Source organism: Asterias rubens, chromosome 22 (genome assembly GCF_902459465.1).
Source record: "Asterias rubens chromosome 22, eAstRub1.3, whole genome shotgun sequence".
NCBI lineage: Eukaryota > Metazoa > Echinodermata > Asteroidea > Forcipulatida > Asteriidae > Asterias > Asterias rubens.
In genome coordinates, this window is record NC_047083.1 from 9290932 (window position 1) to 9315049 (window position 24118).

At 40.2% G+C, this 24118-nt stretch overlaps 1 protein-coding gene and 1 long non-coding RNA gene across 2 annotated transcripts; one reads left to right on the top strand and one right to left on the bottom strand.

The window, feature by feature from the left end:
* The first annotated feature begins 851 nt into the window (after positions 1-851).
* Positions 852-20144, top strand: LOC117304958 (CD9 antigen-like). The gene is made up of 6 exons (XM_033789616.1): positions 852-1129; positions 12726-12944; positions 13408-13581; positions 14963-15082; positions 15981-16064; positions 17347-20144. The coding sequence occupies exons 1-6, from the start codon at positions 1061-1063 to the stop codon at positions 17428-17430; spliced, it is 750 nt and encodes a 249-aa protein (XP_033645507.1). The 5' UTR covers positions 852-1060; the 3' UTR covers positions 17431-20144.
* A 360-nt stretch (positions 20145-20504) lies between these two features.
* On the bottom strand, positions 20505-22165 carry LOC117304959. Its single transcript, XR_004520634.1, has 3 exons — positions 22106-22165; positions 21512-21590; positions 20505-20711 (listed from the first exon to the last, which is right to left on the bottom strand). It is a non-coding gene; the product is annotated as an uncharacterized LOC117304959 (long non-coding RNA).
* Between the last annotated feature and the right edge of the window lie 1953 nt (positions 22166-24118).

Genomic DNA, 24118 nt, shown 5'->3' on the forward strand with positions numbered 1-24118 from the left:
TTTCAAGTTTGCAAACCACCAGAGGAACTTCATTTGTTAGATGTTGAATTTGCATCGGGGATAAAGAACATTAATTTTGGTTTTACCCATACACCGATGTGTGTTAGCCTGTATATACTGAGTACTTTCCCGAGTTCTGCGAAGAACAAAAATCACAGGCATATTATTCAGGTGGGATTCGAACCCACGACCTACTGCAATTCTAGAGCAGTGTCATACCAGCTAGACATGATGCTAATCTAAGGACATGCTATTCAGGCGAAAGGAAGAAAATGGCGGGGAAATGATTAAGTAAGACAGACGACTTTGATCTATAGTCTCGTGGGATGCATCAACGTCTGTACGTTTGGCCCTGCTGAGAGGATGCCATATCGATTATAATTCCGACAGTGACCACCAGGGTGGCGTACTGGTATAGAGCATCATCACGTACACCACTACTAATAAAAAAAACCAAAAAAAAACAAAGACCAATCCAGATACAAACAGCTTGGTCTCCTCATAACTCCTTGAACAAGAGACCACACTTGAAGTTTATTCTTAGCATCTATCTCCCAACATCCAGACGTCACTTAAGCAAACACTGAAGCCAGACGCATTTGGGGTTTTCATGACAACACCAAGGTTTTCTCAGCTCCAGAGCAAAGGAAAAAAAAAAAAAACAACACGGGGTCAAATTTCTTGTCTCCTCGGCTCCCTGATCTCCAAGACGACCCTTCCAGGAAAACCGACACCTCACCAGCTCCACTCTCCTACGCCAGTTTAAAAATAGATCCGGCCGGCGATTGGTGAACCGGTTTAAGGACTACGTGGTCCCAACATCTAATTATCATTTTTATTAATAACATAAACCGAACCGGGGCGTTGGGAAACCGCGTCCAAATACTCGAACGGCACGCTGGAATTTTTCGTGCTCGCGTTATCTCGGGCGAAGCCCATAAGCCAGGCTCGACGGGTGTGGAACAGGGGTGAAAGAGCTCAAGACGACGGTGGTATTGACGAGGAGGGAGGAACGTCCAGCAGGAGACAACACCGGTACCACGTTAGGACAATTGATGAGATGGGGGCACAGGAGGGGTGTCTTATGTGCCTGAGGTGCGTCATGGTGTTCTTTAACACACTGCTATGGGTGAGTTTGTATACCTAATTTTGTTTTCATTAAATGAAATTATTAAATTTTAAAGTTTTGTGCAACATTGGTAAAGACACTGTGGGCGCTTTTGGTAATGACTCAAAATAATTGGGAGTGCAGGGGGGGGGGTGTCTACTAATATGCCTGTGATGCATTGTGTTTTTTTTTTAACACACTGCTATGGGTGAGTTTTTACACCACAACTGTTTCTTGAAAAGTTTGTATATACAAATTAATGATAAAGGCATTGGGCAATATTGGTAACTACTCAAAATAATTTGGTGTGCAAAGGTTGGGGGGGGGGGTAGGTTGTCTACACTGTTGGTTTTGAAAAAGACAATTTCTCACTCAAATTCAAAGGCTTTTGAAAGCATACAATTTTTTTTATTATTATTATCTTGCAACCTCGACGACCAATAGAGTCCAAGTTTTCACAGATTTGCAAAAATGTTTAAACTATTACCAAAGGTGTTTTATACTGTCAACCTCCCCCATTACTCGTTACCAAGTAAGGTTTTATGCTAATAACTATTTTGAGTAACTGCCAATAGTGTCCACTGCCTTTAACCAATGATAGTGCGCTTGTACACAAGTCAAAACCGATCAACAACGATGAACTAAAAACAAAATGGCACCTGCTGAGAAAGAACAGGTTGAAAGTAACGCAAGTCGAGATTGAATGGCGATATTAAACTGGGCAAGCAAAACAATTCGCACTCCGATAATAAATTCATGAACTGCCTGCCCAGCTGCACGAAGTCACAGCCAGTTAGTTTAGGTCGAGTTGACTCACACGTACGTTTATGTTTTTTCTCTTATGCTTTTATTCCAGCACTGTGGTTTTAATGGAAAAGCCCACAATAAAGATATACAACACATTGTTGTTTATGTTGTTGCTGTTGTTATTGTGAAACCTGTGAACATTTGAGCTCAATCGGTCTTAGAAGTTGCGAGATAATAATGAAAGAAAAAAACACCCTTGTCACACGGAGTTGTGTGCTTTCAGATGCTTGATTTAGTGACCTCAAATTCTAAATCTGAGGTCTCGAAATCAAATTCGTGGACAATAAAAAAATCACCTATTTCTCGAAAACTACGTCATTTCCGAGGGAGCAAATTATCACACCATTTTTACCTATCAACCTCTCCCCATTACTCCTTACCAAGAAAGGTTTTATGGCAATAATTATTTTGACTAATTACCGATAGTGTCCACTGCCTTTAAAGGTCCAGTCATAAATGAATGCCTTTTGGATGTTATGGTTTGGTGAATCAAAGTTCATTCCATACAAATCATGATTAATTAACTGTTTAAAAATGCGAACCAAATACGAGTTACATTGGCAAGCGTGTATCAAGATCCCAATCTGACATAGACGCATTGGAATGTATCTCTCTACTTACATTACACATGTTTGACATTTTCGCACCTCGGCAAGTTTATCTATGGACAACCGGCGGATACCCTTAAAGGCGTTGGGCGTTGAGTCTGGTGGCTTTAAAGGGACATCGCAAATATATATTGACGGAAATATTGGCACCAATATTCACGACTTGTAGGCTACCACAAGTCGCAAATATTGGTGTAAATTTTTGCAACTTGTTGTATAAGTCGTGACTATGTGGGCGTCAATATATATTTGCGATGTCCCTTTAAAGCCACCATAGTTGAGTCTGGTGTAACTATTTTTGCCCGAATTGGAGATCCGAGATAACGCTTTGCGATAATTTTGTACTGACAAATAATTTTGCTTTGTCATGACGTAAAGGCAATGGACACGGTAATAATACTTAACATAAATGTTGGCATGAAAACTTACCCTAGTAACGTGCAACGGAGACTGTTAATAGTATAAAACATTCGGAGAAACGACTCCCTCTAAAGTAACGCAGTTTTTGAGAAAGAAGTAATTTCTCACTAAAATATTTAAATTGAATTCAGTTCTCGATTTCAAGCATCTGAAAGCCCACAATTTGTTCGACAAGGGTGTTTTTTCTTCCTTTATTCTCTCGCAACTTCGACGACCAGCTGGGCTAAAATTTTCACAGGTAGGCCCCATTGATAAGAATGGTCTTTGACAGTTTACCAAAGGTGCCCAGTGCCTTTAAAACATGAACATAAAATGAAAATATCACAGGGGCTGTGGGTGGATTGCATTGGTAAACAGAGGATATATAAATGAGATAATCTCCACGAAAATATAACGTTATCTAAGAATAGAGAAAGGGAATAAATGTTTCTGCTGGAGGCAGGGAGTGCATATCTTGTTAGATCGAAGGGGGTGGATGTACCGTTAGTGGGGAAGGGGATATATTATGCAGTTATATGTCAAATCACTGAGCTGTGATATAAGCAACCGTAAAAAAACCCTCAAAATAACTATTAGCATATAACCTTACTTGGTGACGAGTAGTGGGGAGAGGTTAATAGTATGAAACATTGTGAGAAACAGCTCCAACTGAAGTGACGTAGTTTTCTTTAACATCCAGGGTGTTAAAGACAGTGGACACTATTGGTAATTGTCAAAGACCAGTCTTCACACTTGGTGTATCTCAACATAAACACAAAACAACCAACCTGTGAAAATTTGAGCTCAATCGGTCGTTAGAGTTGCGAGATAATAATGAAAGAAAAAAAACACCCTTGTCACACGAAGCTATGTGCTTTCAGATGCTTGATTTCGAGACCTCAAATTCTAAACTTGAGGTCTCGAAATCAAATTCGTGGAAAATTACTTCTTTCTCGAAAACTACGTCACTTCAGAGGGAGCCGTTTCTCACAATGTTTTATACCATCAACCTCTCCCCATTACTCGTTACCAAGTAAGGTTTCATGCTAATAATTATTTTGAGTAATTACCAATAGTGTCCACTGCCTTTAAAACAACGCCAATGTAGGATTGTGTTGACTGAAATAAGTGTTATTTTGAAACAAGTGTTATTTTGATTTTCTCTTCGGTGTCTATGACAACACCAATGGTGAAGAATTGTTTCTGCTGGAGGCTGGGAGTGATATATCTTGTTAGATCGAAGGGGTTGATGTACCGTTATAGTGGGGGAGGGGAGATCTTGCGCCGTGCTAATGCGATCGCGAACGGTGGAAGATACCATATTCCAGTGTGTGAGATTACATGGTCTAATAAACCAATTGAATATGCACTGGCTCGTGGTATTGGATTAGATTCAGTGATATGTCAAAACACTGAGCTGCTAATATATAGCGACCGTCGAAACAGATTTTGTGGTTTTTATAAAGGTGAAGAAACACTAATTATTTGTTCATATGATAACAAAAATGTTTGCATTGTGTCAACTGCGTATGCACATGAAACAAATACAAATACATAATGTTGGTTTGATATTAACTTATTTATTTCGAGACCATATGGGTCGGCCTATTTGTGTAACCATGATGATCACGTGACCATGTCGAATCGTGCTGAGCCAGACAGAATATAGACGTGTGTACGAGTTGAAAAAACGCCGACCTTTTTAAAGGAACTGGACACTATTGGTAATTACTCAAAATAGTTGTTAACATCGAAACTTACTTGGTAACTAGCAATGGAGAGCTGTTGTTAGTTATAAAACATTGTGAGAAAGAGGTAATTTCTCACTCAAATATTAAAAGACTTCAGGCCTGAAGCTCTTTATTGGGCATCTGAAATCACACTGTGCAACAAGGCTGTTTTTTCTTTCATTATTTTTGTGCAACTTCAATGACCAATTGAGTTCAAATTTTCACAGATTTGTTATTTTGTGCACAATTTATGTTGAGATACACCAAGTGTAAATACTGGTCTTTGATAAACTATACCAAAGGTGTCCAGTTCCATAAAGCGTTCGATCGCAGACTCCGCCAGCCGTGGTATAAGAAATTATATCACGACTGTGGTATAACCATAAAACAGGCGATACGTGCGCCCCGTCAAAGGCTAAAAGTTCCCAGGCTTTCGCGTCTTAAGTGATGAATGTTTGGTCTCCTCCTCACACTCTCTCTTCACGTTGGTTATCTCAACTTCTTTGTCGCCGCGCACGTCGCTAAATCGCCTCAGAGGGATTAAGGGTGTACACAAGATGAAAATATTAAGATATACCTAGAGGGTGATAGGAGGCTATTGCTCTCCACAGTGGAGGTTTGAAGCGCCATGTTTGTTTTGGGTGTCGTTGCCAGTGCCGAAAACAGGCAGCGATCGAAGCAGCGCTCAATTAGAAATGGTTAGCACGCAAAAATGATAACAGTGCTTAGCGCACTACTCTCTTAATGAAAAAGAGTGAAAAACGCCACTCTTTACTTTTCGAGCTGTCCGTTATATGGCTCTTTAAAAAGAGTGGTGTTTTTTTCACTCTTTTAGAGGGGTTTCACTCCAGAACAGCATGAAAAATCACTCAAAAAGATGCAAACTTCAATCTCAAAGGAGTTGCCCCTCATATGGCTCTTCAAAGAGTGTTTTTCACTCTTTTACATTAAGAGAGTAGCTTGCCCATCAGGGCACAATTTCATAGCTACTTAAGCATAACAATTCGCTAAGCACGGCGACATCATCAACGCTTACCAGATTCGGTCCATAATAAAAGGCTTCAGGCCTGAAGTCTTTTAACATTTGAGTGAGAAATTACAACAACATGTTTCTCAGTTTTTGTGTTTCTCTATACTCTTCCTAACCGCTAATAAGTTTTTACGCTAACACTTATTTTGAGTAATTACCAAAAGTGTCCACTGCCTTTAACTCCCAGCTAGTCTCCTCCTCTAAACGTATATGCAAACACATAATATATGTCGCTAGCGTCTTGATTTGAGACTATCAACACAAGGGTCGTGTGGTGTTTCTCAAACATGCCCTGAAGCCATTCAACGTATACTCTGCCGGCAGGAGCCAGCGAAATGCACACCCTTCCATTTATCTGCCATAAATAGATTACTCCTGGACAACTCTGTATGGAGAGAGTTGCAAAACCATACCCTATAAGTTTCTGGGTCAGTGCAAATGATATTTCTCAAGACCGTTTGTAATTCAGTTAATGAAATATGTTTCGTTATTATTGCATTTCTGCGTTCAGCCATACTCGTTTTGTAGCCAATAACAGCATTTTGGCAAGTGTGACTTAAAACATAAATAAATACAACACATTTTATTTATTTTATTTATTTATTGTTAGATTTATTAGAACAAATTGTTGTGTACTCGCTTAGGCCCATTAAGTGTGACACGACTCTTTCCAACAATGCGCATAGGTTGAAAAAAAAAAAAAAAAATTGTAAATTTTGTTGTTAATTATTTTAACCTACGAAAAAAGCCACCAACCCAAAGAAAACAAAAATTTTGATTCATTATTAATCTTTTCTTAGATTAAAATATTTTTCAGCTGCTATACTTTTTTTGTACAATAGTTTTTGTTGCAAATGCTCAGGGTCATTACCAAACGTATACAGGCCCTTAAAAGCCATTATACACTTTCGGTAAACAGTATTGTCCAAGTACCACACTTCGTGTATCACAACTTATATATAAAACAACAAACCTGTGAAAATTTAGGCTCAATCGGTCATCGGAGTCGGGAGAAAATAACGGGAAAACCCACTCTTGTTTCCGCGCGTTTCGCCTTGTCATGACATGTGTTTAAAATAAATCCGTAATTCTCGCTAACGAGAATTTATATTGTTTTACCGTTTTCTCAAAAAGTAAAGCATTTCATGGACTAATATTTCAAGAGAAGTCTTTCACCATTACCTTCTGTGACCCTGTAAATTATTTGTAAATCTGTGAACTTTTATTTTTTTTTCTGTACCGAAAGGGTCCAATGGCTTTAAAGTTCAAAAGAGAAGAAAAAAATCGCTTTAAAACATGAATAAAACTGTAGTATTTTTATAGACGGATTAGTATGGCATAATATTCGATTATTTTGAGCCGTTCCTCCGAGCATTAAACCCTATCTGTATTTACCTCTATGCTATCCGAAGTATGTTGATAGAAACATTCCCGGAGGGTTATCCACAAATAAAAACAAATTAAGTAAAGGTCACAGACGGAGAAATTTCATAATAAAAGACCGGGCAACATGAAGCATGAGCGACCGAGCCATGTCTTGTCTGAACCGTCGAAAACGCCACATTCACCCCGGGGTGTTGCAGACATTCACGGTGAGCATTGGCGGCTAAAACGGTTTTAAAACTATTAAAGGTCTGTACACGTTTGGTTATTGTCAAAAACCAGCCGTCTCACTCGGTGTATCTCAACATATGCATAAAATAACAAACTTATGAAAATTTGAGCTTAATCGGTCGTCGAAGTTGCGATATAATAATGCAAGAAAGAACACCCTTGTCACACGATGTCGTGTGCTTTTCGATGCTTGATTTCGAGACTTTAAATTCTAAATCTGAGGTATCGAAATCAAATTCGTGAAAAATTACTTCTTTCTCGAAAACTACGTTACTTCAGAGGTAGCCGTTTCTCACAATGTTTTATAATACATTATCAACGTCTCCCCATTGCCTCCCCACTGCCTTTAAAGGAACATTTCAGAATTGGTAAGAAAGAAAATCGTCTAAGATAACAGATTTACATAAAATTTACAGGGTCTTATGATGATGATAGTAGAAAACATCATTCCCTAAAGATCATTTATGTATATCTAGCAGCATCTTGCCAGCAGCTATCTCACTATCTGGCGTTATAAGCCGTTCAACATTTTCTGTAAATATTCATAAGCTGAACTTATTTGTTATTAACACTTTGACTGTCTGTTGGCAAAAACTCGGTATGTGACATTGCAATAGAAAAGTCTATTCACGAGCATCGTGTGACGTCAGATGTTCATGCTATTTCCGGTTCATCTTGACCCACAAAATATGACAGGCCCCTGGGACCTTAAACCGGGTCAACTCTCTGACCCAGAATGTCTGTGTTCAGAGTGCATTGCTTTGTATAGGTCTAAACACCTTTAAGTTATAAAAGTCACATCGTTCAAGCATTCGGTTTAATCAACTCTGCCGGTACCCAAACTGTCTCATATGTTTATACCAATTACTATCAATGTGATGGGTTGATACATCATTAATGATTTACAGCTATGCACTCGCATGGCTTAATAACCTAGACTCATTTTATTAGTCAAAGCATTCAGACATTTTTATGTAGTGCTCATCTAAATAATTGAGGCATCCTTTACAGACGTGTTTAAAGGGGTTGTATACATTTTAGTAATTACTAGCAGTCGTAATGGCATTATAACCTTAACTTCATTTTGGAAATCACAGCATTCGGACATTTTATTTAGTGCATGCTCATCAAAATTGAGGCATCCTTTAAAGGGATTGCAGCGGCCAATTCCATAGAGCTGCTTAAGCAAAAAATTTGCTTAAGCACGAAAATAGCTCGCTTGTTTTACACATGTTAATGGCCAAAATGTCATGCCATATACATTGCTTATGACTAGTATTTAGCTGTTGTTTACTTAGCATAACAATTGAGTCGATTCTTGGCCGGTTATCTGATTTTACTAAGCAAGGATTTTTTTGCTTAAACAACATTTTGTGCTTAAGCAGCTCTACGAAATTGGGCCCAGGTATGTTTCCTTCAAATGCACCAAGGCATTTTCTCCGGTGGATGAGTGTCATATGAGGTGGCTAATGCTGGATTGAAATGTAGCAAGGGGCTGACAAAGTCTGCTCGGTATGGGTTTAGAAGTAGGTCTCCCAAATCGTGTCCAATTTGTTGGCAGAAAAACAATCTACATATACATAACATATGTAGACATACGTGTACACCACAGCACATACAATGCATAGTTGTGTTTAAACGAAGTAAAGCGAAACACGACTGACTGTGTACATGTTTCCAAACTAAACTAATTGAATCAATCAAAATGCAAACCAAAAACACTCTCCAAACGTCCTCTATTTATAATGTGTATCCCCCTCTGTTTCGGTCGAAGCATTCTTTAAAAAGATAAAACTCACAAAAACCGAGGCACGAAATAAGACATGTGCAGACACAAACAATGTTAAAATGTCATGTCCCATAAAGAGAATTTGATTTGATTTAATCATATTTCTGAAGTCCATTCATCAACCATGCAGAAGACCTTCGGAAGTGATTGTCATTTTGTGATCTCGAAGACTTTATTGTTTCAGGATGCGCTTGCCTACGTATATGCAAATTCTATTACGTCGTTGGTCGAGGACTGGCTGCTGCAGAACAAAGACCTTCGGAGTTTACCATGGGTTGATTGACGCATTCATAGATGAAGAGAGTTGGTTTTAGTTCAGCAGCTGTAGAAATCTTGTACAAAGCTGTATCAATTGATCTTTAATCAGCGAGAATGAACATTGGTTTAATATAATGATGTATATCTCCGAATACTTAAAAGGAAAGGTATACATTTGGTAATCCCTCCTAAAATTATTGGTAATACAAACGTTTGGATAGAAGCCCAGGCCTGTATGCCCTGTGCTACGGTTTTGAAAGGGCAAGGGCACCGAGGCATTTTCCCCTCGGTAAAGGGTACCCTATGAGGAAAACGTGAATTTCTACTGGAGCATTTGATGGGCACCAGGTGGCATAGAGGCAATCGCCTTCATTACGTCCGTGTCACGCTGTACATTGTGTTGATTAAACTAAGGCAGTGGTGGCAGGAGATGAGGCATGTTTGGCAAACATTACACACATACCGTACCTCGTAATGATTCCCATTTCAACCCTTCTCACTCTGCTAAAAATAAGCACCACCGTACCTTATCTTGATTCAAAGACAGTAAAAGCCGCAGCGTTGCCAGTATGTTTCAAGGGGCTGTTCAAAGCCGTGCAGAGCAAGGATGACCGAAGAAGAAACATGTTAAGCAAACATTACACGAAGACCGTATACCTCATCTTTATTACAAAGATTCTAATTTTTTTTAACCACTCTCAATCTGCCTAAATAATCACACCGTACATTATCTTGATTCAAATACAGTAAAAATCGCAGCGTTTTATCACCAGCTTGTTTCCGGGGGCTGAAGGTCTACATTATGTTGATTAGAGCAAAAATGTTTGGCCAACATTATACACATACCGTATCCCATCATAATGATTCTCATTTTAACCCCCTCTCACTCGTCGCTTTACCCGCGCATCCCACTCAATAACAAGCCCTGATTGCCACACGGACCCTCGCTCAGTCATCGAGTATTTCCCGGCCTCAGAAAAAAAGGGTTAACCCTTCTTAAAGGAACACGTTGCCTTCGATCGGTCGAACTAACACGGTTGGCCATTTTAAGGAGTCAAATTGCCCCCACAAAATGGCCGACCGTGTTTCTTCGCGACGTAAAAGGAAAACTGTGCAAGTTCGAGTAATACTTGTGTGGATCATTATATTCTACTTTTAAATTATCTATCTTCCATTTGCATTTCATAAGAAATAGTTTCAAACGCTTTTCAAAGACCAACTCGACCGCTCAAAAGCAACGTGTTCCTTTAAAGGCGCTGTGTACACTATTGGAAATTAATACTCAACATAAGTGTTAGCATAAACAATTAATTGGTTACGAGCAATGGAGAGCTGTTGATAGTACACAAATTTGTGAGAAACGGCTCCCTCTGAAGTAAAGCAGTTTTTGAGAAGTGGTAATTTCTCACTCAATACTAACAGACTTCAGGCCTGAAGCCTTTTATTGGGTTCTCAAATATTATGTGAATCGCCGTTTAGATTCAGGCAATTATTTACAGTAAAAGCACACGCAATGCATGAAACAAGTCTATGAAATCAAAGACTATACCGCCAACCTTTTTAGTAAAAAAAAAAAAAAAAAACTGTTGGCGACTCCTCATAATCTACCTTACTTATTATTAGCCAGAAGCAAACGTTCCAGTACGCTCATCTTTGTTTCTTAAAAAAAAAACCGTAAGACCCGGCAAAAGTTCAGTAACAAGCCGAAGACAGTTTCCAGCAGCGCGGCTCTCGCGACTTCACACGCCGTTGATTTCATAAAACCGCCCCGTACCCCCTCCGGGGTTTTATGCCATCAAGATATAAAGAACACGTGCATGTTCGAGATTTTTTATTTGGTTCGAGCGACGTCATAAAAAAACATAGTGGCCGCGTTTTCGAGGTTTAGGTAGGGGCCGCTAGCAGATAGTATTGTTTTCTATATTTAAGCAATATTTTTCATAATTAACTATTTTTGGATCCGCCGGGGACCAGCCACAATCTGCAGCTGTGTAAAGATACAAATTTCCAATTAGTTAACGTTCGTATAAACAATCGATTTTGATAAGGAACCATCTAAAGTTCTATTTAAAAAGCCTAACTGAAAACCAGGGCAACTTTGCACAAGATTAAACAAGTACCGGGTTGTTAAACTTTTGTTTCAGGATAATGGCATTCGTGTTTATATAAAAGGAACCACTGCCCCCTTACCTTTGCCTCCTTCAACCTCAATGTTGGGCCCGTGACGTCACATGCAAGGGGTCTATTGGCAATTTACTCAAAATAATTGTTAGCATAAAAAATTTACTTGGTAAAGAACAATGCAGAGCTGTGGATAGTATAAAACGTTGTGAGAAATTGCCCAGACTTCAGACTTAAGCTTTTTATCTGCCATCTGAAGTATACAACCAGCAACAATGGTGTTTTTTCTTTCGTCTCTCTTGAAACATTCGAGGCCCAATTGAATCCGAATTTTCACAGATCTGTTATTTCATGCATTTATTGGGACAAACCGATTGAGAACACTGGTCGTTGACAATTACCAAATGTGTCCGATACATTTTAAGTTGTAAATTAAGTTTGAAAAAGATCATGGTTCTTGTTTTAATGGCCAATCGCGTTCAGTTTTCCCTCAACTTTAAAGGAATTTTTAATTTACGAATGTGACGAGAGCTCTCAGCGCGTATCGGCTGGTGCAATTACCCGAGAGATTTCTATTTTAAGACGGCCTGCGGGCTAGGCTTCGACTCGCTCGCGTGCAAATGAACTTCCCTTTTTGTTTTCTTCTATTTGTTCACACAGGGAGTTGTTTGGACACATGGCGATACGGCGAAAATTTTGCAATCACTCTGAGTAAACAAATAATTGGTACTTGGACAATACTGTAGACCGAAAGTGTCCAATGGCTTCAAAGCAGGGACTTTATTGAACACAAAAAATAAAGGCGTGTAATGAGGTTGTCTAGCTAGCGCTCAAATTTGATCGCTAGCTAGACCAGCATGCACCTCATTCAACAGTTAGCGCTTGCGCAATGGGTTTTTGCCAGAAGGTATATTAATGGGTGCGTTCGTTTAGCTTCCCTGGGTCGACCCCGGTCTTCCCCCGGTGCGTTCGAATAGCTTTGACGTCATTCAATGGGCTCACCCGGGTCAGCCCCCAGTGCCCTGCTTGTGGAGTGGGTCACTTGTAGGCTGGCCCCAGGTGCATGACGTCACTAGCTCTTGTCAGGGACTCACCCGACCCGAGTGAGCACCTCGGGGTAGACACAGGGAACGCACCAATTGTTTACGTTGTTCTAAGCATGCGCACATTTTCAAGAACATCGGTTTCAATTGCTTAGTCTGCTGCCACCTAGAGTCCTCAAAAGTTAAATTTTATTTATCCTTGTTTTCGATTTTCATAGTTAGCTGGTGTCGCCATGCTCGGCTTCGGTTTATGGTTACGCTACAATCAGGTTTTCTTCCCCCATCTGGCGGCTACCAGCGACGAGGAAGTGCTATCCGCAGTGAGTGCCTACAACATAGGAACCTATGTACTCATGGCCGTTGGTGGCGCTATTATGACCATAGGAATTCTGGGATGTTGCGGGGCCGTCAAGGAAAGCATATGCTTACTTGGATTGGTAAGAAAATAAAGTATGTTTCATTAATAATGCATTATCATTATGACAAAGTGACGTGTCATGTCCTAGCAGTTAAGAGCATGCACTGGACCGAATCAGCAGAGTGTGGGTTTGAATCCCTGCCAGTTGTGACACTTGTGTCCCTGAGCAAGTTAACCATTGTTTCGTCCTTCGGATGGGACGTAAAGCCGTTAGTCCCTTGTGTTTTAACACAGGTAAAAGAACCCAGTTCACTGATGAAAAGAGAAGGGGTTTGGTGTCATTAAATGTAAACCCACATACCATTATTTGGCGACTTACCGAACAACAAGATGGCCAATCTTTTCTTTCGAATGGTTCAAATCGAAAATTCACCCCAAAGACTGTGGCAAGTCCAGACACAAAGACAAAATTAAAAGACATAATTATGCTGAATATGAAGAGGGGAAAAAATACTAATTGATGTTTTTTTGGTTTTTTTTAGTATTTCGTGGTACTGTTTCTTCTGTTCGGAGTCGAAATCGGTGCGAGTGCCTGGACCTATCTCAATCGGGAAGAATTGGGCGAGAAAGTCGGCGACTACTTCGAGACGCTGGTCAAAGATAAATATTCCACGGAAACGAATACGCAGGTTGCTGTGGACTACACACAGTCGAGTGTAAGTGTATTATATCTCATGATATAAACCATTGCCGTCACTATGACGTCACATTAATTTTTATAGCGATAACCAAACGTATACATTTTCCTTGCACACGCGACGTAGCTTCCAAAATGGCCGCGAGCGTCTCAGCCAATCAGTAGTAGCCACGTGTGTGAGGGCGGTGCAGAGGGGTTCAATGTAGCCTAATTAATAAAATAAACCATCAGTTTACTGAGACAACGAAGGCACCGATTGCCTCCATGCCCCCCCCCCTGGGCCCGATTTCATAGAGCTGCCAAGCACAAACATTTGCTTAGCATGAAATGTCTTCCTTGATAAAAACAAGATTACCAACCAAATTTCCAAATGTTACATATTGCTTGTTACTAGTATTCAGCTGTTGTTTGCTTATCCTGAAAAATCATGTGGAAATTTGGTTGGAAATCCTGTTTTTATCAAGGAAGAAATTTCATGTTAAGCAAATTATTTTGTGTGCTTAGCAGCTCTATAAAATTGGGCCCAGGTCATTGTCTCGGTGCCCTTACTATACGCCAGTAGAAATTAATAATGTTCTCATAGGCTACTCGTTACCAGTAGAAAATGCCTTGTGGTGTCTACTCTAAAAAACGAAGCATACAAGCCTGACTTTATTGGACGAAACCTTTTGAAGGAGTAATTTGCCATGCATTTAAGACCGCTCGGACCAGGGTTGAAAAGGTGAACCTCAAACTGACCGCTGGTTGCAATTCACAAGCACTTAACAGAATTAATAGTTGTTTAAGTCCGTGAATCTTGGGCAATTAAAGCTGTTTCGCATCGCCTGGGTACATGAGCCATTTACCGGCGTAGAGTTGCTGTCTCGACGCGGCCAGAAAAACCACTCGGTAAATTGAAATGTGATTATCAAGAGATGTTATTTTTGTGGTGTTCGTGTAGTGTCATATTGTTTTAAAAGAGTTGTGCACTCTTGCAAACAAATGTGTTCAAAGGCACTGAACACTATTGGTAATTAAAAAATAATGTTCAGACTTGAACGAGCAATGGAGAGCTTTTGGTAATACAAACCATAGTGAGAAACAGCTCCCTCTGAAGAAACGTTTTTTTTTTCTTTTCATAGGTTTTTTTCTCTCACTTTTATCGACTTCTATTGACTTCTAAATACACAAACTTAATTGTGAAACAAGGTAGTATTTTTTCATTCATTATTCACTTGACGACCAATTCAGTTCAGACAAACATGTGTCACAGATTATTTTGTTATTATATATGTCTGGATACACCAAGTGATAAAACTGGTCTTTGCCAATTACTAAAGGTAGTTTTTTTTTAGTAAAAACCTCCCCCTTAACCATTTCTGTTGTGTTTAAGCAAGCCCTCCAACTTCTCATTCCATCAGTTAAAATGTTGTGGAGCTAACGGCCCGGATGACTGGCTTCTATCGGGGCAGTTTATACCGCTATCATGTGGCGCCAACTGCACGCTGGACTGTGACGCCGATGAGGGCGTCTTTGAGGATGTAAGTACCTATAGACCTTTATCTTGGTCATGTTCCCTGTTTCCAATAACAGTAATGTATGCTCACATTCACTGCGCAAACATGGCACCAGGCTATTATTTCGTCCAGCCCCAGTTTGGTTACAATGAGTTGGGATGGATAAAAATCAAGATGGCCACACCGTGACAAAGGTCTACAGGGTGCATTCGATTAGCTTTCCAAATACCTATTGCGCAAGCGCTAACTGTTGCATGATGTGCATGTTGGTCCAACTAGCGATCAATCAAACTTGATCGCTAGCTGGACCAATCAAACTTGATCGCTAGCTAGACCAATCAAACTTGATCGCTAGCTAGACTAGTTGCGATAAGGTCTATGCTAAATGATTTATAGCTTGAACATCTGACGTCACTGAATTACACCAGAGATCTGCCTTTTAGCCCCTGTCCATAATCCCCTCCCATTAATTTAACATGGCCTTCATGGTCCTGGAGATTCACAGTTAAATCCGACGTACATGTGTATACTTAGTCAATAGCTGTATTGGGTGCGTTCGTTTAGCTTCCCTGGGTCAACCCGGTCTGCCCCGGTACGTTTGAATAGCTTAGACGGGGCTCACCGGCCCGGGTCAGCCCCCATCGCCCTGCTTGTGGAGTGGGTCACTTGGGGTGACCATGGAGGAAGAAAATATATCTTTTTCCTTCCTCCATGGGGTGACCTGAGGTACATGCCGTCACCACGAGAGGGCGAGTGTGATCGTTCGATTAGCTCTTGTCAGGGGCTCACCCGAGTGAGCACCGCGGGGTAGACCCAGGGAAGCTAACCGAACGCATCCCCCCCCCCAATGATAAGGGGAACAGTTTTCACATCCTGCCCTTTGCCTTACAAACAGTTTTACTTTTCATTTTTTGTTATACAGGGATGCAAAGATAAAGTTACAGAAATGTTAGAGAAGAATATATACACAGTTGTTGCTGCAAGTTCATCAGTGGCGGCTTTCCAGGTGAGAAATTTTTTCTTTCTATTTAAGGTTTTGAAAAACACTTATGCCGTTGACGGCGCGCGTCATAATGATAATGCTTTGACGTCATGTCTGGGAGTTTGCTATGGGTGCGTTCGTTTAGCTTCCCTGGGTCGACCCTGGTGTGTGACGTTTTTTTTCCCCAGGACGAACGTGTGCAGATAATTACCCAAGTTCGTCCTGAAAAAAAAACCGCCACACACCGGGGTCGACCCAGGGAAGCTAAACGAACGCACCCTATGTTAGTTATAAGCTTCAACAAAGTGGCTCTACAAATTGGAGCTCCTTACCATGGCGTATAACATGAATGCGGTTAACGGAGTTTTTCGTGAATCGTTCTGAAAAGCGCTGCATGGGTTTTCGAAATTATTGGGTTGTTTTTACACGATTAAAATCTAGGGGAACAGGTGGGTCTTAAGAGCACGTTTAAAGGCTGGGATTTTGAGTTCCTGGTCTGGATGGGTAGCGGCAATGAAAAAGGCCCTGTGTGTTTTCATGGACTGCGAGGGATTTACCGGTTGATGAGCGGAGTGAATAAGAACATGTCCACAATGAAAGGAAAAGGAGAGATAATCCGGGCGCAGTGATTGAGTGACTTATAACTGTGGACCATTGTGCGCAGTTGAATACGTTGGGCAACATAAGAAGTGGAGAGGTGTGCGTGTGTGTTTGGGGAACTTAAAGATAACTGTAGTGTGCGATGATAAACTATAAAGGTGCAAGTAAAAAGCGTGATAGAACATTACAAGAGTTGGGCCAGCGCAATGTACAATGTATAGCGTTGAAACACCAGCGACAAGAAAATACCGACAGATGTAGGGTACACTACTGATGGGCACCTTTGTGATGGGAGTAACCGGTTCTATTTTCTAACCACTGGTTGAATAGTATTTTGTATGACAATGAATGCTGCAAGTATGGTGTATTTAAGCTGGTGGTGCTGCTTGGTGAGTACTGGGGCTCAACAAACCACTGATCCCTATAATATATAGATCAGTGGGCTCAATAAAAATTACTAAGCCAGTAAGCATAACTATTTGCGAAGCACAGGAGAAAGGTATTGCTTAAAAGAAACAGGTTCAAAATTACATCGTGTTCGTACAATAATTACTGGAAGGTTAGCATGCCTGTTCGTGCGCTTACGGTTATGCAGTGCTATGAAATGGGAAACGGCCGCTAAGCAGCTCTATGAAATTTGGCCTTGGCATTAACTGGATGTAGAAGTTCTTCTTACCTTGTTTTCGTTGTTGTCATCTTCCCTCAGATTCTAGTGATGATCTTGTCGGCGTGTCTGTGCAGAGCTATACGCCAGGCTGACCGAGAATACGACAAATGTGGTACCGTCTGAAACAGCTCCAGCACGGCGGACGGTCCACCGGACAACACGGTGCCCCAAAACGACCACAGCCCATAGTCTTGACTGGCGACCATGTTTTGTTTTAACCCCAATAGAGGGCGCTACATTGATTGTTTTAGAGCCTGACTCAGAAGGACTGGAGCAAGTCTACATAGTTTTCAGTTTCGATCCAGATGTTTGTGTGAAGCATCTCTTCTCCAGTAATTCGTGTTGCGATCTCGACAACTACTTCAACAAAATAAACGTCGTCACTCAAGACTAACCACATCCGTGTACAACGCCATCATGAACATTGGAGATCGCCAATAGAACTCTATCTTTAGTATCAGTGGGCACAGCCAGGGAAGACTTGTGGCCCTTTTGAAAAACACCCTGGACACGTTTTAAGTTGGGGACTCGCTTGTTATCTGGGAAAGAGTTGCAAAGTCCTCACTCTCAAGGTAGAGTTTTAAATGAATATCAGGCGAGCCGTTTGTATACGGGTCATAAGATAACAATGCCATGCCCTTTTTGACAAAGAGGTTTGTACTTCTGATCACCTTAAAAAATTATTATTTTGTAGAAAAACAGTAATCGCTTAGCAAGATTAAGTATGGGCAAATCGTTATCAGAGTAACACAATATGGGTGGAGTCATGTGACGAACAGCCAGATATTAAAGGGCCAGAAATTAAAGGGCCAGCAAAACTTGTTTTTCACTCTCACAAGAGGGCGTTCAGGTGTTATCAGAGAAGAACAATTGTTAATAATTATTCAAGTTGCCAAAGTTATAAACAACGACGTTAAAATAAATAACAATTTTTTCTTTCTACATTTTCAGTGAGGTATTTTATTGCTGAAAAAAAAGTGAAAACTTGTTACCCCTTTACAAAACAAAACGTTGGGCCGTATCAGCTAAATGTCACCAAATAGGAGTGTCACGAGTGTGCCAATTTGTTTAATTCAAATTTCCCCTTTTGTTAGTTTTCAGTGGTCATTTTAGGCTACGTGTGTGCACAAAACAATACGGATCCAGTTTGTGAGGTCCTACAGTTGTTGTTTTATTATTTCCCTTTCTGAAGAATTCCCTTCTGGGGTACTGGGTCCGATTTCACAATGAGCTGATATCGTAACTGCTAAGTAAAATGTGATGCCGCAAAACAAATCACTATGGCTTTACTAAAAATGAGTCTTGCGATGAATTTTATCGCTTTGTGAGATCGAACTCAGGTTGAACAAACAAAGAATTCCCTTGCGGGGTCCAGGTTGAACAACGAAATCCCTTGTGGTGTATATCGTTCCATCGAGTAAAGTTCCCCACAAGGGCACTCCCATAGCCCAGTTAGATAAACACCTATTATCTTCATGTCTATCTTGACTTCCAAAATCCAAAATGGCTGACTATGGACAAAATTTTGCTTAATACCAAAATAAGGTTACCAGCTAAGCTACTATGTCATATGTACAAATTGTCACGTGCATCCTGCTCGTTTTTGCTTAGCGATATTTTTGCTTGAGCAGCTCTATGAAGTTAAGTCTGGTAGTTAGAACTGACCCACACAACAGAACTCTAAATAGTATTATCCTTTAGTATAGGTTACAAAATCAACCCTTAAGACACATTTATAGTAACAAGAAAGTTGAAACCTTTCAAATATTTAGATATTTTTCACAATTCTATTCTACTACTTCAAAATAACTGTCTACAAGTCAAGTAGGGGTGTCTTATATTATTTTATAATAATGTATATTAGATCTATATTTATTATGTATCACACAAGATTTGCCAGTAAAAATGTACAGTAATTTAAATCCATTAATTACTTTGATGTTGTGATAAGTAACAAATTAAACTTGTACCAATCCTCCCATTGTTTGACATTCTCTAAATGAAGGTTCGCACAAATTAATAACAAGGTGGCATGGCCCAAATGTGACATTAGGTTGGAATAATAGTTGCGCAGTTTCTCAAACGTTAAAGGTATGCCACTATTTCACATTCAGTGATCGGGGACAAATTTCGAACTCCGTCAAACGGGGCCCTTTTCATATGACGTCACAAGCCAAAAAAGTCCCATCACTGATGAGGTCACAGAAGACAATCATTGGCTGAGATTAGAGCGCAGCGTGTTTTCATTGTTTTTTATCAAAGATGGCGTCCCATGCAAGGGGTTTATTTCTATATCCTTCGAAAGTGACCTCTCCGAGACAAACTCTAGGTGGTGCACTATATTCTCAATTGCCAATGTTGCAGTATACAGCATGAACATAAAACACCTATGGAAGGATGCTTTGCCAACCGCTACAGCCAAAGCTGAAGTCTAGGCTTAGACACCATTTGGGGCTGCTTTCCGGCACCAAATCGCCGCATCCATTACGCTTCCACCACATCCAAAAGACGTCTAATTCGGACACGGACCATCATTCCAACCATGGCCCAAGTCGAAAATAAAGTGGTGCCTTACCCTGTGTAAGACGCAAAGCCGTTTGCCAGAGCCAAGGTACCATCCCAAGAATGTACATACTTATGTCATAACTAGTTTTTCACTCTTAAACTCAAATTGTTCTAACATTGTAATTGATGTTTATTAGTAGACAGTTTTTCAGTTAAATAGTAACACTTAATTTGAATCTTTACATGTAAAAAAAAAAAATAAAAAATAAATATCTCACTTCTATGAATTGAAATAAAATTTAGTTGCTGGACTCAAACAATGTTTATCTGTAGTTTTCTCTCACCGTAAACCTCGCCCCCACTTTTGATCGATCCCACATTATTATGAACACTGTAGAGGGAATGAGAACGAAAAGCACTCTCAGTCTATATTTTAGACGTCAACTGTGCTATGACCCAATATAGGATACTTTTGAACGCTAGGTTCCATTGTTTACTCAGGCCCTTTTCGAAACCACGGCTTCGGCTTTGGACTACGCTTCAAGCTCCGTCCTCTCATCGGAAGCCCTGAGCGTGTTCGCAAAGCAAGCTCTATAATTATTGTCAAAACAACCGTGGGGCCAAGCTAGACTGAGCCGAATCTGGAGCCGAGGCCGTTGATTCAAAAGGGGCCTGAGCAAGAAAACAATGGATTTTGTGACCTGGTATGTCTGCTGCCACCATGCGTCCCGAAAGGTCCCTATTAAGACTTGATTCCAGACGAGCACATGTATTGCTACATCATAGTCCTCTTGGGAACCAGACTAAGCCATGTTCTTGTCATCATCTCGGACGCAAATACTTATCAGTGCCACTCCTGTAAGTACGAGCCACGTGCCCAGAGACACCCACGAAGCGACCTATTGATGAAGGAGATACCAAAATGCATTATGATCAGTGTTCACTCTAATTTGAAAAAAAAAAAATTAATGGCCTGACGTTTCGACCCTCCTATTAGCAGAGTCTTCCTCGAAGGCTAAAATAACAAAGCAACACAAATGAACTCATTTAAAGGAACACGTTGCCTTGGATCGGTCGAGTTGGTCTTTAAAAAGCGTTTGTAACCGTTTGTTATTAAATGCATAATGGTTAGAAAGATGTTTTAAAAGTAGAATATAACGATCCACACAAGTATCACTCGAAATTGCGTGGTTTTTCTTTTACTTTTTTACGAACTAACACGGTCGGCCGTGTTAGTCGACGAGGTAAAAGGAAAACCACGCAATTTCGAGTGATACTTGTGTGGATCGTTGTATTCTACTTTAAATATATCTATTTAACCATATGCATTTTATAACAAACGGTTTCAAACACTTTTTAAAGACCAACTCGTCCGATCCAATGCAACGTGTTCCTGTAAGTGTAACAAAAGCAGTGATTGGGTTTTGTTGAAACACACGATTAGAGAGGGGGAGAGAGAGAATGAGAAAGCACACAGAAACAAAGCAAGGGGCACACAATGAATAGGTAGACAGGGCGGGGGGGGGGTAAAGGGAAGGGGCTGGTTTAACCACAAGAGGATAGAAGTTGAGTTTGTTTTTTCTCTCACACAATACACGCAAACTCAATAACTATTTATGGCCAAAGTCGCACACTAACTCGACACGAAAGCAAAACATACTCGAACACGATCTCATTTTACGGTTGATTTCCAACTTACCTCAGAAATTCGAAGGTCGCCGTAAAAATTGGCTTCACTCCCTGTCAATGTGTTGAACAGATCCTGGTTGCTCTGGCAACTGAAATCGAAAGGAAATGCAACAAAAACATGTTATATTGACAAAATCACTCCGGTGTATAAGCTCCAGTGCCGATTAAAGGCACTAGACACGTTTGTCAAAGACAAGTTTTCTCACTTGGTGTATCCCAACATATGCATTATAAACAAAACTATGCAAATTTTGTGAGAGACTAATACATGAAAAAACACCCTTTTTGCAATTACTTTGCGTGTTTTAAGATGCATATTAAAGATAAGGCTTCGCTGAAGTATTTTATGTTTATCTAGTGAGAAATAACCTCTTTCTAAAGAACTACGTAGGGCCTATACTTCAGTAGACACAGCTCTCCATTGCTCGATACCAAGTAAAGTTGTTAGGTATTATTTGAGTAACATTGTCCGACAAGTGCTCTTAAAATAAGCCTACAGCGCAGTCCAAAATCTTAATGGTTTTTTTTCAGTTCAAAAGTTAGAAACTAATCAAATGAATGTTTGGTAATAAAATAACAATTAATGACAAAGTCTGATTCTTACGTTGAATTTGATAGAACAATCGGATTGTCAGTCATGGACTCGCAGAATTGCTCGACCCCGACGTGTACGATGACGCTTTCAATGAGCACAAATGCTGCACTTAGACCGTAGATGATGACTGACAGAACACGAAAACACACCCTGGGAACGAGGAAACACACCAAGAAAAGTTATTTAAAAACACTGGTTACTTGCAGATTGGCTTTCAAAAATCATCGTGTACTTTTTTCCCCCAAAACTTGTAAGTAGACCAATTATTATCTTTACAATATAATGGTCATTCTTTACATCGCAGTGAGGGGTTTCGAACTGTAACACTGTCAATTCCTGGCTTGAGATGAGACTATGTTTCTAATAACCCCGTTATGCACATGTTCCCCTATTGCAGAATTGATTCAAAAAGCGCTGCAATGTAGTCTACTACTCAAGCCAGAAATTGGCAATTTATAGTTCACAACCCCTCACTGCGGTGTAAAAACGGACGTGTCGTCACACTAGCATTTTGTATCATGTTCGTAACTGTGACGTCATTCCACTAGCCACGCCCAATTCATAACCATTTCCCCTTTCAACATGTGGGTTTACTTTACAATGGGAAACGCTATCACAGTGTGGCTGGAAGAAACCGATTGTATCAGAGGACTATTACTTGAGTTGACTACAGCAAGGTCAAAGTTTAATTGCCCGTGTGCTTGTAATGAAAGACAATCTCTAGGGACACTCTTGGTGGCGCACTATATTCTGAACCCTCCGCATCAATAAAACAATGTTGTTAACTGTTTATCTATAACTTGGGCCCAATTTCATAGAGCTGCTTAAGCGGAAAAAATTGTTGGGAAGAAATGTACAGAATACCAGTCACATAATTATTGCACACGTGGAGTGATAGTTTGGCTGGTGACCTTGTTCTGGTGAGCTTAACTGTGTTATGCTTAGCTACTTTTTATGCTTAGGAAGCTTACGAAACTGGGTCCTGAAGATATGCATTCAACTTACAGGTCCAACTTTTCGCATGGAATACTCAAACACCGATAGAGGGCGCTGACAAGAGCGACACCAGACACCACGATCTGGGCAAAGAGGCTGAAATCACACTTTGCTTTGTCGCCCACTACGGCAGCTCCGGTCCAGTTAAAATTTCCGTAGAGCAGGCAATCTGAGCCTTCAATCTCTTGCTGAAAGAAAACCAGATGAATACAATTAATTCTTTTTAAAAAAAGTAAACGTTCTAGTCTCTCTGCATGCTCTAAAAACAAATTAAGTTCGGCTGGATTCAACACGATGCCGCCATTTTTGTCACGTCTCCTGTTTGCTTTCGGTGTAAATTTCCTTCTCGGTTAGGATATCTATAATATTAATGGCAATTGTGTCCATTTTGAACACACCCATTTTTGCATTGATAACTTTTCAAAGGACAAATCTGCGATGGCCTATATATAGCAAAAATTTGCTCATTAATAAAAACGTATACAAAAAACAAAACAACGTAAAGCACAAGAAATTTACAAAACAATCGTAATGTGATGGCCGAGATCAACAGAGGTAAACATAAACACTATAGCTCGAAAGCTTGTTAATCCAGTCACAAAAGAGACAAAAACACTATAAAAATATTCTCAAGGTAGAGAAAACTATTTTGAAAGTTTTGAAACTTACCCTGGATAGAAACAATGATGCGGTGGCCGCCAAACCAGCTCCCAAAGCCGTCAACAACAACAGCACCTCGAACCCAAGCAATGCACTTTTCAGTCCCGCCATTACTTATCGAAGACTCGCACACACAACAAAAAGGTCCAAAAACAGTCCAACAAAAATGATCTTACAAGCGGAAAAATGAACTAGCGGGGAAAACTCCTGTGTTGGGTTCTGAATGCCGAGTGTGGAACACAAGTAACAAATTCTTGTAGAGTTTAAAAATGACAGCGATAGGTTTGAAGAAATTCCGCAAAGTTATTGTTTTACGAGCAGCAGATTGTTTTATCCACGACACACAACTTATCATTAGTCACTTCT